This window comes from Apteryx mantelli, chromosome 7 (genome assembly GCF_036417845.1).
Source record: "Apteryx mantelli isolate bAptMan1 chromosome 7, bAptMan1.hap1, whole genome shotgun sequence".
NCBI classification, from domain to species: domain Eukaryota; kingdom Metazoa; phylum Chordata; class Aves; order Apterygiformes; family Apterygidae; genus Apteryx; species Apteryx mantelli.
The window spans coordinates 40,473,495-40,488,446 of record NC_089984.1 but is presented as its reverse complement, the minus strand read 5'-3'; the positions used below and the strand labels follow the sequence as shown (position 1 = coordinate 40,488,446).

Sequence of the window (14,952 nt, the reverse complement as noted above, 5' to 3'; positions counted from 1 at the left end):
ACCCCGCGCGTGGGAAGGGCAATTGCTCCCCCGAGGCTCCTCTCGGGGCCATCGACTGGGCTCGCGGCACGCTCGGGTGTAACCGCGAGCCAGCAGCAATTCCGCGGCGGCGGTAAAGCTGAGGATGAGGCCGGTATCAATTCCCGTCCCCCCCCCTTTTTTTTTTCCGCCGTCGGTGGGGCCCTCCTGCCGCCTGCTCCCCGCTGCAGGGCCCGGCCGCCGCGGCAGGCCGCGGGCAGCGGAGCGCAGCGCCCGCGCCGTGCGGAGCCGCCGGCGCCCGCCCCGACCCCGGCCCCGGCCCCGGCCCCGGCCCGGCACCACGGCTCTGCGTCCCGGGCAGCGCCGGCGCCGCGGCCTCGCACAGCGGCCGCGGCGAACCTGGCTGGCAAGGCAGCAGTGGTGCCAGACACCGTTGTTTGTTTTGTTTTGTTTTTTTCCCCGAAGCCACACTTTAAAAAATGATAAGGAACGGGTTTTATTGATTTTTTTTTCCACCACAACATTCAGTTTATAACAATATAAGTTGTCTTAAAAATAGGACCGATCCCTAACAGAAAGCGACAGGGTAGAGAGTACAACCGAAAAGAAAAAAAAAATAAAGAAAGAAAAACGAAAACAAACCAACCCAGCCCCTTGGGAAGACAGCAAACAATTGTCAGACAACAGGTGAGCAGACACTAAGAAAGAGAGAGAGTAGAGGTGTCCACTCATCACTTGATTTCTGCCTATTAAAATCCACATACTCGATGGACTTTACAAGAAAACTGTACATCATATCAAATAAATTAAAATTAGCCTAAAGTTGATTGTCCTTCACTTAAAGCGCCCAGCTCACTGAATCTCTCTTATTTATTCGCATAAGCTGGGCTGATGCTTATTCCCATGCCCTGCTCCTTTCTTTTCACTTTCCTTCACTTTTAATTCTTTTATTTTATTTTGTACAACATGAACGAACGCAATTATACAATGCTAAAAACCCTTTCCTCACCATTCAAATAAAAGCAGTGCTTTAAGAATCGTCGTACAATATTGCACAGTTCAAAAGTACAATAATAATAATAATTAGTATTACAAAAGAAAGCAAAAAGGTACAGATGTTTTTTTCCCCAAATACCGAAATATCTTTACAAGGAAAAAAAAGCCCCAACAGCTAGGAAAACAAGAATTAAAAACAAGAATTAAAAATATCTAAGGAAACGATAATAAATAAGGGTCACTCAAAGCGTGTGGGTGTACTTAACCGTTCGCTTTGAGGCTGTATTTCTTGCTAGTTATCAAGTCCCGTCACAGAAACCGAAAGATACAAAATATGGGAAATCAAACAGGCAAATCTGCACCAAGGTCTGGTTAAATTAAAAGCCACGGTCGATGAAGTGTGAGTTGCAAGAGGATCAGGAGCCTGAACAATTTGGAGGCAGAAGGAGAGGTCCGAAAGGAACAGAAATTTCAGGTTTCCCGTTAGCGTTTGGCAAATCTCGAGGAGTGGCCTGGGATCATTCATTTTTTATTATTATCCATTTTTTTTACAAAAATAAAACTAAAGCCACAGAGACCATCGCGGTATTTTGTTCACGTTTACAAAAGGTGTGACAGCTCTAGGGTTCTCTACAAGTTCCCGCTTTCATCTTCCTCCCCCCCCCCTTTTTTTTTTTAATTTGTTTCATTTCCTCCCGGTACCAACCGGGGGGGAGACCCGGCGCCCGCGCCCCCCGCCCCGCTCCGCAGCCCCTCGCCGGTGGATTGCACAAGTCGCCGGAGTACTTACGGGCGGGCCGGTGGCTTGCGCGCCGCTCCGCGCCGCTCCGCGCGGCGGCGGCGGCGGCGGCGGCGGGCTCAGACGGGCCGCAGGAGCGGCACGGAGGTGACCACGGGGTGGGAGTAGTAGACGGGGTGGGGGAAGGTGAGCAGCGGCTGGGTGCCGGGGGCGCTGCCGCCCGCCGCGCCGCCCTCCGCGCCCGAGTTCTCGTGGTAGAGGATGGGGACGCGGACGATGCGCTGCGCGGCCGCGTGGCTGAGGTTGGCCGCCTCCAGCTCGGCCGCCAGCTGCCGCTTCCACTTGTTGCGGCGGTTCTGGAACCAGATCTTCACCTGGGTCTCTGTGAGGTGCAGCGAGGCGGCCAGGCCGGCGCGCTCCGAGCTGCTCAGGTAGCGCTTCATGTCGAAGGTGGACTCCAGCTGGAAGACCTGGCTGCGGCTGAACACCGTGCGCGTCTTCTTCTTGCGGCACGGCTTCTTCTCGGGGCTCTCCTCCCGCTTCTTCCAGTCCTCCCCGCCGCCCTCCTTCTTCCCCTCCTCCGAGTCGCTCTCCTCCAGGACGATCTCGTCGGGGCTCTTGGAGTCCAGGTCCTTGTGCTCTGCGTCCGCCTTGAGCAGCGGCTCCGGGGAGTCCCTGTCGGTGCCCGAGGCGGGGGACGAGTCCCTCAGGAGGGATTTCTCCGCGGCTGGACGGGAAGGGCAAGGGGGGGGGGGGACGGAGAAGGGGAGAAAGGGACACAAAGAGACACCTTCACCGCCCGGCCGCAGCGCCCCGTGGGGAGGAGCGGGCGGAGCCGGGGGGTCCCCGCGACGCCCCGCTGCGAGCTTCCCCCGCTGCCGCCGCCGCCGCCCGGCCCCGGCCCCGCGCACCGCCCTGCCGGGGCCGCAGCCACCCGGCCCGGCCCGGCCCGGCCCCAGCCCCGGCCCCGGCCCCGGCCCCGGCCCCGGCCCGGCCCGGCCCGGCCCGCGGGCAGCAGGTACCTTCCGTGCGGGGCAGGTGGGCTCCGGCCGGCGTGAGCGCGTACGGGTACCACCAGGTCTGGGCGCGCTCCAGGCAGTGGGCGCTCAGGGCGAAGCGCGGCGCCGGGATCTCGAAGCGGGGGAAGGCGAGGTCGCCCACCTGCGAGAGGGCGAAGCCGGCGCCGTCCACCGCCGCCTTGCCCGAGGGGGCGAACAGCGCCCGCGGCTGCTTGGGGGGCGCCTTGGGGGGGTCGCCGTTGAGCAGGTTCTTGATGTAGAAGGACTCCTTGGGCGGCGGCGGCGGGGCGCTGGGCGGCTCCTGCCCGGTCTCCGGCATCCTGCGGCGCCCGCCCGGCTCCTGGCCGCCGCTGGCCCCGCAGCCCGCGCCCGGCGCGCAGGTGGCGGCTCCCGGCGGCGCGGGGGAGCGGCGCGGCGGCGCGGCGTGGGAGCGCGGCGGCGGGGCCGGCCGGGGGCCCCTCGCATGGGGGGGCGGCAGGGCGGGGGGCCGAGGGGACCCGCGCAGCCCGCGGCACCGGGGGGCTGCTGCGGGCAGGCGGAGAGCCGGGGTCGTCGCTGCCGCCGCCGCCGCTGCTGCTGCGTCAACCTGGCGCCGGATGCTAATGATGAAATCAAAATGTCATCCAAGTTAAACGCGGGGAGTACACGGCGATTGGGCACGCACAATGGCAAATGGGATTAGGCGGGGAGGCAGCCGGGAGGAGAAGGCTCCGCGCAGCCCCTGCCTGCAGCCGCCGCGGCCCCCGGCCCCCCTGCGACGTGCTGCCGTGGCTGGAGGCTACGAGCGCCCGCCCGTTATTGGCTTTATATAGTCCAATTAGGCAGCAAATGAGGACAGGGCTATTAGCACAAAAGGATATCGGCTCTGCTAAAGCACCACGGGAGCTGCGGGAGGCGAATGACACGGATCGCACCGCTCCTGCCACAAAACCACCCCTCGCCCCGCCGCGCCGCCCCACCCCTCCCCTGCACCGGCAGCAACAAAAGCCGCCGGCGCCGGGGGCCGCGGGCCGCGGGCCGCGCCGAGCCGCGCCGAGCCCCCGCGCCGGCCGTGCGGAAGGCCGCCCGGGGAGGCGCCGGGCCCGGCCTGGCCGCCGGGGCCGCCGCGGGGCCGCTCTCGCGGAGGGCAGCGCCGCGGGGCCGCCGGGCCGGTGCCCGTCCTGCGCGCCGCTCGCTCCCGGGCACCTTTCGTTTTATCCGGTCGGCTTTTAACAAATGCCTCGATTCCGATTTTCCGTGGATTACGTTCCCCGCCCGCGCGGGCGGTGCGCGGCGGCGCTCGGCGGGGTTAGGCGAGCCCCAGCTTCCCGCGGGCGCGTTTGCCTGCGCCCCGGCGCGGCCCGGGAGCCGCCGCGCCGCCTCCGCCCGCGCCCGCGCCCGCGTCCGCGCCGGCCCCGCACCCCGCCGCGCCGCGCCGCGCCGCTCGCCACCGGAGCGGGTATAAACGCCGCCGCACCGGGATGCAGGGCAGCTTTCCAGGCTGATTGAGAAATATCTGGGGGGGTTTGTTTGCTTGTTTTTTTCCTTCCAGTGCACCAAACTTGGGGGCTCGATTTCCTGCCAACAAACGGCGAGCGTGGCTCCCCGGGAAGGAGATCCCGAGCGGCTTTTCCGCCGCTTTTGCCCGGGCTCGAACATGCTGCGCTCTGCCTTGGAGCACAAACGACTTTTTCGAACACCGAGCGCAGATCGGTGTTTAGCTGTTAGCGAGCGGCTGCTTTAGGAAACCCGCCGGCGGGGCCCGGGGGGAGGCCGGACCCCATCCCGCGGGCAGGGAGGGGGCGGCCGAAAGGCTGTGCCCGCGCCTGGGGGCGCCGCCGAGAGGGTTCCCTTCCCCTTCCCCGCCCCGGGCCCGGGGAGCCTCGCAGCGCCCCGCGGCCCCGCCGCCGCCGCCGGCCCCGCCGCGCCCCCTGCCGGCCCCGCCGCGCCCCGCAGCCGCCGCGGCAGCACCCTGGGCCGCGGCCCTCGCCGCCGGCACCGTCCCTCCCTCCGCGGGTCGCCGCCAGGGCGGGACCGTGCGGGGGCCGCGGCCCGGGGCTGCCGCTGCCCCGCCGTGTCCGCCGAGCCCCGGCCCGCAGCCCCGCGGCCGCAGCGCGGCCCCCGCGCAGCTGTAGTCGCCTAGGTGCCCGCGTGTAAATCCGCTCTCCTGCACGGGTCTGCAAGGCGGATGCGGCTCTCGTTAGAATCGATAATATAGATTCGCATCCTGAAACACAAGAAGGAAAGAAAGAAATACGAAGTGTCCCAGGCACTTAGTTCTAGTGTGCTCCTAAACGTTTGAAATACAGGGGAGCATTCACTGCGAAAAACTGTCCTGGCGTCTTTAGAGCTATAGACTCCAAAGGGTGGACGTGTGGGATGGGGGACAAGGATCCCTACATTTAAATGTTTAAACGCTCTGCTAAGATATGACTTGTTTCTCTTGATATTCCATTTTAAAGAGCTATTTCAGCTAATTCCAATTCCTGTTCCTCTGCTTGCAGAAATGTGTCTGAAGGTTCGTTTGACCGTGCAGGAGAGAGCTGCCCAGCAATTTAAAGTTATACATCTTTCATCTGAATCAAACTTATGAGTGGCAATGCTTGCAAGATTTCTTCAGGATTTCTGCTTCCTCCAGAACATCTGGGGTTTGCAAATCCAGACAAAGATTACACAGAGCTAATCACGTAATATTTTCAGCTGCAACAGGCATGACATTGATCATATAGCCTTCAGTATATATGACTTTTTCAGAACACCATCTGTTATATGACATGCCAGAATGGCAGCTGCCTATACAGAACCTGGCAATAAATATTACCGAGCTCTATCGTTATGTGATTTTAACACCCATGAGAAAAGCAATGAGAGTTGGAGGACAAAAGTCGCGTCACTACTTTGGAGTTGTCCGCAGTTGTGACAACAATATCTGAACGTGCTTTATGTTAATTATAACGGTAACCTGTACATTCTCAGTGCAAAAGGTTATCGCTTTTCTCAGTCACCTTTGTGTGAGATGTACATTTTCAGCTCCATCTCTAATTAACTAACGAACTAACAGTTAATGTTATTGCAAGGAGTAGTTTAGATAAACCGGGAGGGACAGAAATGAAAGACCAGCAAAGCACAACCTGGGGGTGAGGTTTTAGCAATTTATAGGCATTTATAGGAATCTTCTGTTCGTGTAAGCATCTGTTTCACTTAAAGGCATCTGACAAAGTAAAGCTGATCGGAATTTTTCCAAGGAAATGTTAATTCAGTGGAAATACTCCTCAACTCCAGGATAAACTGAACAGTAAAAATGAGAGATAGAAAATAGTTTCTGTACAGAAAACAGCCTACAGTCATCTGACAAGGACTCTTGACTACCATATGAGAGCTGGATTACAGCCCTGTTTTATCTATTTGAGCTCTTAAATGAAAAAGCAAGGGTGCAAAGTTCTTAGAGAAGACCCCATTGCATTTCTCCACCTCAGTGAAGTTCCTTTTTTAGAGACGAGTCACCAAAATCACTCTGTATTAGAACTGCCACCCTTTTTCATTCATCTTTTACTTCTTTGATGACTGTGAGGTCCTGATCCCTCTAGAGTCCCTCAGGGTAGACAACCACTTCTAGCGGAAAGCCAAGCAGGAAAGAAGAACCAAGTCAGCTTCTGGTAAAGTTAAAAGAAATCTTCACCTTACAGTTCTTCATTCTGTATCACAAAAAAGGCAACAAATGTCCTAAAACAGCCTCTCTATATCCCTATCATTTATGGCCCGTAGGCTTGTCACACAATTATGTATTTTATTTATAACCCCACAGCGATATCTGGACATTAAATACTGGTATTGACTGGCCCGCCTCTATGCCCAGTGGAGAAGGAGCCGAATGGATTATGCTGCAGTCTCTTTCTTTCATTTCTATTTCTAGAACTGCGCTCCTACCATTCCTCTGTAAACAGATAATTATTATTTCATTAGTGTTCCAATTCAGAATTAATTGGCTAATTTACACATGGATCAATTGTATAAATGTGATGTTTGTGATAGGTGCTTGATATGATTTAAAGTAATTGTTTATTTTTAGGTTTTGGCTTGCACTGTATTGCAAAGTGATTTATCTCCTTATTTATCCTGTCTCAGTACAGCCTCTTCTTTTTCATTATTTTTCTAAAGAGGCACAGCCGTGTTAAGCCGAAGCATGAATCTGCACTGTGACTCTGTAGTTCCACGTTTATACCATATTAGCTCCCAAATGCCATACCTTAAAGCGTGCAGATTTTATACGCTCGCAGAGTGCAGCGCTAATAGCCCTGTCCGCCTGGCAGAAGTTACCTGCTGCACCCGGAATCCTTTTATTTCCTGCAGATTCTCGCACCATCTTTATTGCTGTCAGCTCCGAGCGTCTCCCACTGTACCCAGAGGTGACAAACATCTGTCACCTCGGCTTCGTTGTCTCTTTTCCACCCCAAGGGGGCTGAGGAGGGCGTGGTGCTTAGCTTCCTCGCCGTTTGTTTTTCCAAACGGGAGCATGCCTTTTCGTGCCTAGGAGAGCGGGCGGGGAGGAGGGCGGCCTCGGGCAGGGGTGCGAGGTCTGCGCCTGCTTCTGCCGCGGCAGGAGCCTTCCTCCAGCCGCAGGTCCGCGTCCTGCGCAGCCCGGGGGCAGGCGGGCAGCCGGGGCCCCCCCGCACCACGCCTCGCCCTTGCCCGGGCAACCGGGGCGGATTCTTCCGCTTTCAGACTTTAAAGCTGCTGTCACGCTGTCCAGGCAGCTAAAAACAGTTCTGTGAATGCCAAAGATTAACTTCTCTAGACGTTGAGCCGCTGTCCGTGTGTCTCCCTTATCTATTGCACGTTGCTACACGCCATCAGCGCCTTTGTAAAATCTGGGCTATTCCAGAAACATTGCATTTGTCTCTCAGTCTTTCAACTGCTTCTTCTGAAACACACGACTGGAAACAAACAGAGGTTACCCAGAAAAGGGATGCTTCTTCCTCATCGAAAGAGATGCCTGTTTTCCGTGTATTTGATAAGGATGCTTTATTCAAGACTAGAAAAACTACAAGCAAGTTATGCTCAACAGCCCATCTTGGGTTTCATTTGGTTGAGTATACCAGGTTGTGTGTGTTGTCTGGGGGTTAGGAGGTATTTTGGAGCATTTCAAGCTTTTCCTTTATTATGCCTTGTAATAGTATTTTTTATCTTTAAATGGAATGGTTTGTAGGTCTCCGAGTATTTCAGTGTCCTCTTGGCAAGCTGAGAGTCTTTCCTGACAGATACTAGAATTTCCATTCTAAACCTTATAGCACTGAAAGAAAGCAGGTTGTCTAATTTATGAGACTTTTACTTCTGAGGCCCATCACAGCCCTGTGTCTGACGCACAAGGATTTTATGGGAAAAAGGAAACATTTCTAGGATGTGACATTTTTGTGAATCAAATTCTGTTGCAAATTGCCATGCAATTTGGAATAAATCCATGGGCACAGAATTGATAGGCAGATGATGTCATCTAAGTACAGTCTTTATCTCATACGGCTCTACACACATACTCTATATAAGGTGATACTATGCTCTAAAGTCATCACAAATCCATGCAACGTATCCTTTGCTTTCGTCATTGTGACCTTGTCAGCAGTCTGTTTCATATATTTTACAGTATTATATAATGGCATGTGCTGTGTCACAAACAACATCTACCCACATACCGAACAGCCATGGAAGCCAGATTAAGTTTTACCAAACACCAGTCCAAGCCAGCAGTAATTTCTAGCAAGTACAGTCATCTCTGTGTTGCCATTATTCATGTGCACACAATTTACCTCTTTCATAAGTGAACTCACAGATTAGAGGTCACCTAATATATATGGGAGGAAATCTCGCATGAAAAGTAGCATGGGAGGTTTCTTACGCAGAGTATGGGCTGATCTTTCGAGATCCCATCCAAACAATTTCTATTGTAACTCATCTTACCTGTCCCAAAATATGAAAGGAAAGAAATATCCAAAGAACAAAGGGTAGGTCGTAACTTTGCAGCTCGTGGTTCTAAATCTGAAGACTGGTGCCTATATACCATGTTGTAAACTCTAAACTATCATCTGGAATGTCAAAAAATTGAAATAAACTGCGTAAACATCAGCACTGGTGAAATCCAAACGAAGCAGATATTTTTGGGGCCACAAACAGTTTGTTTACAAACATCCATGAGTGTCCTAGAACCAGACCTGAAAATTGCTGAGTAATTTTAGTTCCTACTAAAATCAAAAAGAGCTGCAAAGCTGCATGGTGAATGCTTTACTGGCCTGGCTAGAAAAAGAATTGTTGTAATCTACACTCAGCCCTCAGACCTAGGATCCAAATTATCCATTTGCAGCCAACAGAGAGCAGAATAGATCCAACATTTTTGTGCACAGCAGCTAAACAATGTGCAGTTTTAGGAGTTCTTAAATAATCATTGATTCAAAACTGTTACAGTCCATTGACTCAAAAATCAGCTTCTTAAAAAGACTCTCATGTTTATATCCTTGGCCATGTACAAGAGTTACACTGAATATTAGCTATATTCTGCTTTTTGTTAAAAGACCCTGAGGTAGCCTTAATTTCCATAAGAACTTTTTAAACAAATGGCATGACAATCTGAACCAGCTTGCTCTGAGTCAGCAGATCTCCCAAATAACTTGTGGTTTTGCAAAATAAATGAGTGATGGGGCCATTTTATGCTTCCACAAGAACTTCTGCATCGGGATCTTAGTGTGCTTTGCACTTACTAATGACTCTGTCTTGCCTGTCAGTCCCCACATTCCTGCGCAGGGGAAGATACTCCTCAGGCAAGTTCAATGGCTTCAGGAATCACAAGAAGCCCAGGCGATGTGCACACGACATGAGGCTCCTTCCACCTCTTTTGGCTGGGGCAGCAAAAGATGTCCCCTCTTTGGAGATGCAGATAGCTCAGGTACTCATAACACTGCCATGGTGCACAGATGCTTTTCTGCAAGTTCTGCACAACAGTACAGAGAAAAAGAAGATTTCTGGGCTTCTTTCCACATAACATCACTGTACAGTCTGGGGAAAACCTAATCCTAGATAATGAAGTTTCTTATTTCTACTCTCTCTATATTATGATAATTACTCAAACCCACATTATAAGGATGAAGCATCAGAAGTAGAGAGGGGTTAATTATTTTGCTTAAGGCCAAGAAATGACTGCACTAGGATAAGAGTTTATTCCTCTAAAGCCAAATTCCAAACCATCCCTTCTTTGGGTCAAAGCTTCACATCTATATAACATGTGCTGTTTTTTTATGTGGCTGGAATATTAGAGATCTAATAGACAGAGAGACACTGCACAGAAAATATTTTTAATACATTTTAGGTAAACATTAGCAAAACATATTGGAAATTCATTACTAAAAAACTCGATTAAAGAAATGGCACATGCCAAGAAAGCCACAACAGTAGGAAGGTTAGATTTAGAGCCAAACAAAACGCACCCAACTTTTTATTAGCACCCTGTGTGCACTAGTCACAGCAAAACGGATCGTCTCTTGGGGATCCCTGCACAAGAGCTGTGTATCATGCTGTGTCCCTGCCCACGCAGCCTCTTGGTGGTGGAACTGCAGTTATCCCACTGCTCTGAGCTGTGCAAGGCTGTGCGAGCAATAGGCAGAGGGAGGGTGTCGTGAGACTGGTGGAGAGGAGTAGAAGGACTAAATCCACAACTATTCAAAACTTCCAAAATGCATGGATTTAGATAATCTGCTTCATCAAGACTGTAGCCACCATGGACCACTTACACCACTGTTTCCTCATAAGAGGAGATGGTCTTTGAAACTGAGCCCCAGGTACCTGACCAGTTTGGCTGTGCAGTCCAGAACAGTGGCTTGAAACTACTTCCTCCTATAGAGATATGAAAAGCTACCACGAAGCATTAACTAAGCCAGCTAGGAACCAAGGATGACTTTTGCATGGTATTTTACATTAGGAAGATTTCTGGTTTGTCATTAAGAACCCATGAATAATATCAGAAAAAGCAACGAAAGGGGACAGTGTATAGGGGGACAACATGTCCATGGTGTCAGACAGGACAAATAATAGTATTATGAAAGACAGCAAGTGAAAAAATTTCAACTTGACATATGCGTGAAACGTAATAAATAAAAGTACCGTTGTGCATCTACAGAGCAACAGCATTAACAAAATAATCTTAACATATTATATTTCAGAAGCACTGAACAAACACTAGCTATTCTTCCTCAGGATCCTGATGCATATTCTTACTTCATGTTGTCATCCCCAGAGTATGAGATCTAAGTTACTTGTGCACTGCTGTCACAGAATTTTATTTTTAATATATTTCCCTTTTCCTGTAGATCACTTCTGCCTCAAATAATTCAGTCAGGAAAATTGTATGCTGTACACATCATGCTGCCATGAGAAGTTCATCATACATTATTGTGCCCTGCAACAGAATGAAGAACATGCGATATGCTAAAAGACTCTAGGGCAAACGTGCAGATGATACCTCTGTGGGTTTTTTGTGGTACAATTATTTCATTGTACAAATCAGACTTAAATCTTAATACTTGCCACCAGTAGGAATTTTAATAAAAGTAGTAATCGAAACAATACATTAATGAGATAGGTATGGATTGATTAGTTTAGAAAAGGTTTATTGGTAGCAAGGATTGATATGAAAGAGAGGATAAGATTAGAAACTTTGGTTTTATTCTGTTCCAGAGAACTATGTTTGTAAAGCACTGAAGCTCATCTAAGATTGTAGAACACTGATCAGAATTCCAGATGTCCTTGATAATGCCCTTCACCTTCATAAACAAGCTCTGAAATGATAATATATTGATCGGGCTGCTTCCCAGCAGTACAGCACACAGAGCATTACTGATAAGTAGCTCTGAATTTGCAGGTGGCAAACGGGGGGGGCGTTAAAAAAAGGAAGGCAAAGCTGCCACCGTCATCTTCCCTCTGGAAACTCGGGCTACGTATGAAATTCTTACCCGAATATTTGCGCTTTTGTGTGGGAGCAGCTGCCAACCCCAGTGTGCGGAGAGCCGATGACAACGAGAGCTCTACCGCCGCGCCGCGCCCCGCCCAGGCGCGGAGCTTGTCCGCGCCGCCTTCAGCACCGCGGCCAGCGGCGGGCGGTGCGCGGGGCGGTGCGCGGGGCGGGCGGGGCGCGGGGCGGGAGGTGCGGGGGGCGGCGGTGCGCGGAGCGGTGCGCGGGGCGGGCGGTGCGCGGGGCGGTGCGCGGAGCGGGCGGTGCGCGGGGCGGTGTGCGGAGCGATGCGCGGGGGGGGGCGGTGCGCGGGGCGGGCGGTGCGCGGGGCGGGGCTGGGCGCGGGGCGGGCGGTGCGCGATCCCGCAGCGCCTTCCCGCGGAACGTGCGCGCCGTCCGACGCCGGGGGGCCCTGGGTGCCCCCCCGAGCGCCCCCGGCGTCGCTGGGAGCCGCGGCCACGAGCGGGTGCAGCACCGCAGCTCCCCCGCGCCTGTGCGGGCGCGCGAGGGAGAGGGGGACCCTGAAGTGCTCGTGAACCCAGGGGCGAAAGGAGCCATACTGCTGCTGTGATTATATTCCTGTTTACGAGCTTTTACCTGTATATAAATCCTGAGATTACAAACTCAAACCGGGGCCCCTTTGTCAGCTGCGCCCTGAGCCTTCACGGGCAGCTTCAAGAGAATTACATCCTGGTTTATTTTAATATCAAAGCATTTTATAAGAAGACATGGAAATCGTTTCCCTTTCCAGTAGTGTTGGCACATTGCCCTGTGTACTCTCCAGCTGGTGTTTTTTGTACTTCTTAGAGATATATCAAAGTTTATACAGTACACGTAACTTTGAGGAGATGGAAAAGACATTGACAATATTAATTGTTTCATAAATACTGTCAGGTGGAATATGTTTTTTATATCCTTGGTTTAAACCCTGTTATTGAAAAACCAATAACTTGCCATTTGTTTATACTTTTCTTGGCATACAAGGCAGATATATTAAAGTGAATGAAGCTAATAAAAGGCTATAGGCAGCATTTTCCTCACTCAACTTTCAGGCATGGCCTCTTTTTCAAAAGAAAACAGTAAAAATGTATGAAGACCCAGGAATTACAAAGGGCCAGGTAGAAAGGACCCTTTGCTCTTAGGTGAGCACTTCTTCGCACAACCAATTCCACTGACTCCGCAGTCCGACCGGGGCGAGCAGCTGCTGCTGCGGGCGGAGGAAGGCTCCGCCAGCTCGGCCGGCAGTGTGCAGCGGCCCCAAAGGATGACCCGAGAAGCAGGAGCCAGAATCTTGCATGTTAGTGGACACTATGTATCTCCTTAGTCTTTTGTGAGAAAGAAAAACCTTTTGGCCTCAAATGCAATGCTGCCTGTGAGACAAAGGGTCAGTGTGGAAAACACCTCCTTTCCCTCAGCAGGCTATTTCAGCTCCATGGAGTTAGTTGTGGAGCAACGGCTCCTGAGTGCGCAAAAAGGAGTCCCAAACTCTCCCAAAGGTAGTGCATGACTCAGTTTCAAACACAGAAAATGCTCTGCAAATTAATCACTGGAGGTCTTGCAAAAGTTTTCTATGCAAGCAACGGTAAAATAAATTTGTAAGAAATCTATTTTCATTGCAAGCATTTTAGTCCTTGCAGCCCTTTTATTCCTTTTACTCAGCATTTTAGTCCCTGCAGAAAGAAGCAGGGAGGTAAGTTATGGTGGGTTTACCTCTGGTTTCATTTTTTAAAGTATTTTTATCATGCTCTATCTGGTGTTACATTCAAAAGACATACAATGCCTGCAAATCTTTTCAACAACAGTTTCAATGCTATCTTGTTCTATTAAATTAATGTTACAGTGCAGGAAGATGTATAGCACAGCAGAAACTGAAGACTGGAATATACAAACTCAAGATAAGAAGGAAGGAAGAAAACAAGGTGTAGCTATTCAAAATTCCTGGAAATGTCATAGAAATTTGTGAAAAGATATGATGGTACATAGCATGAGAAGGTTTTGGTGCAGTCTTGAGTCACTGCCGCAGAACACAGTAATCCTTATTCACCATGGGGGAATCTGACTTCAGCGTCTCTCAGGCCCTGCAGGTTTTTAAGGACATGTTGCAGAGAAGTTGAAAGTACCTGAAGAATGTGGCAGAAGAAAAGGTGCAGCCACGAGCAGCTGCGGAGGCATGGGCGACACCAGACATCAAAGCCCAGCAGCACTTTGACCTTCCATTTACCTCCCAGATGGTGGAGACAGTGAGCGTCTTCACAGAACCAGACCTCAAAGCCACCTGGATCTGATCCTTCATACCTTCATGCACAAAGAAAGCGGTGAGAATAAATGTCAGCTTGAAGGTGCTTTCACACATTGCCAACTGCTTGTCATAGTTTAGCCTTACAACGCTTGTAGTATTTGTACTTGGGACAAGACTAAAAAGCCCTCCTTGATTTCAGGGGTTGGACTAGGCAGCCTCTGGCAGTCCCTTGCACCCTAAAATATGCTCTGATTCAGCAGGCATCGATCAGACTGAGGGGAGAGCATCTGGGCCACCCAAGAAATAGTACATTTTAAAGGGCTGTGCTTCACTGCAATTTAAATCCCGAGAGAATCACAACAAACGATGCCCCAACAATGACTGTTTCTTCCAGTTGCTCTGGAAGACCTACACATAAATCAGGGGGGAATTTCTCTTCATCAGTGCAAAAGCAGGTATGATAACTGGCAGTCTCCTTGTAAAGGTATTTATCTTAGTAATGTTAATCTTGCCATTAGAGTCTGATTTCTAACTCCAGTATTATAGAACAAATTGCATGCCAATCACTGCAGCCAGGCTGACATAGCAATAACTTTTTGCCACTCACAGCATCTGTTGAGCTAACCTGAAATACCACAGCCAAACTCCATTTCCAGCAATGCACGTGTTTGCCTTGCTCCTCAACCCGCCAATTCGAATGACTCACAATTAAATAAAAGCCTTCCTCGTCCTCCGTTTCTCCCTGCCCATCCTCCCTCCCAGACTACAGTTTTAATTTAGCCCTATTACAGTCTCATGGCGGTGGACTGTTATGGCAGCAGCAGGATTATGACTCATCATGTACTGTGGGAAGTAATGATCATCCAAAAAGCTAACGGAGGTGGGCAGGGAAGGAGAAATCACTTATGCAAATAGAAATATTTTCAATAATGATCAACAGCGTGAGAAAGAATATAGAAAAAATTACATTGGACAGAAGAGCTTCATTTTTAAAATGTTCCCTAACTGCTAG

General features: G+C 51.1%; 1 protein-coding gene across 2 annotated transcripts in view; it reads right to left on the bottom strand.

Moving 5' to 3' along the window:
- Nucleotides 1–3,093, bottom strand: part of HMX2 (H6 family homeobox 2) — a 12,030-nt gene extending 8,937 nt beyond the window's left edge. Inside the window, exons 1-2 of one of the 2 annotated variants that reach the window (XR_010884669.1) lie at nucleotides 2,737–3,093; nucleotides 1,766–2,441 (exon numbers count right to left, since the gene is read on the bottom strand). Coding sequence is in view for 1 of the 2 variants with exons in the window: in XM_067299566.1 (XP_067155667.1) it covers nucleotides 1,834–2,441; nucleotides 2,737–3,052 (924 nt within the window). In the remaining variant the exon portion in view is untranslated. Of the gene's footprint in view, nucleotides 1–1,656; nucleotides 2,442–2,736 lie in introns of those variants that run through there. The other variant, XM_067299566.1, reaches the window with a different exon arrangement.
- Between the last annotated feature and the right edge of the window lie 11,859 nt (nucleotides 3,094–14,952).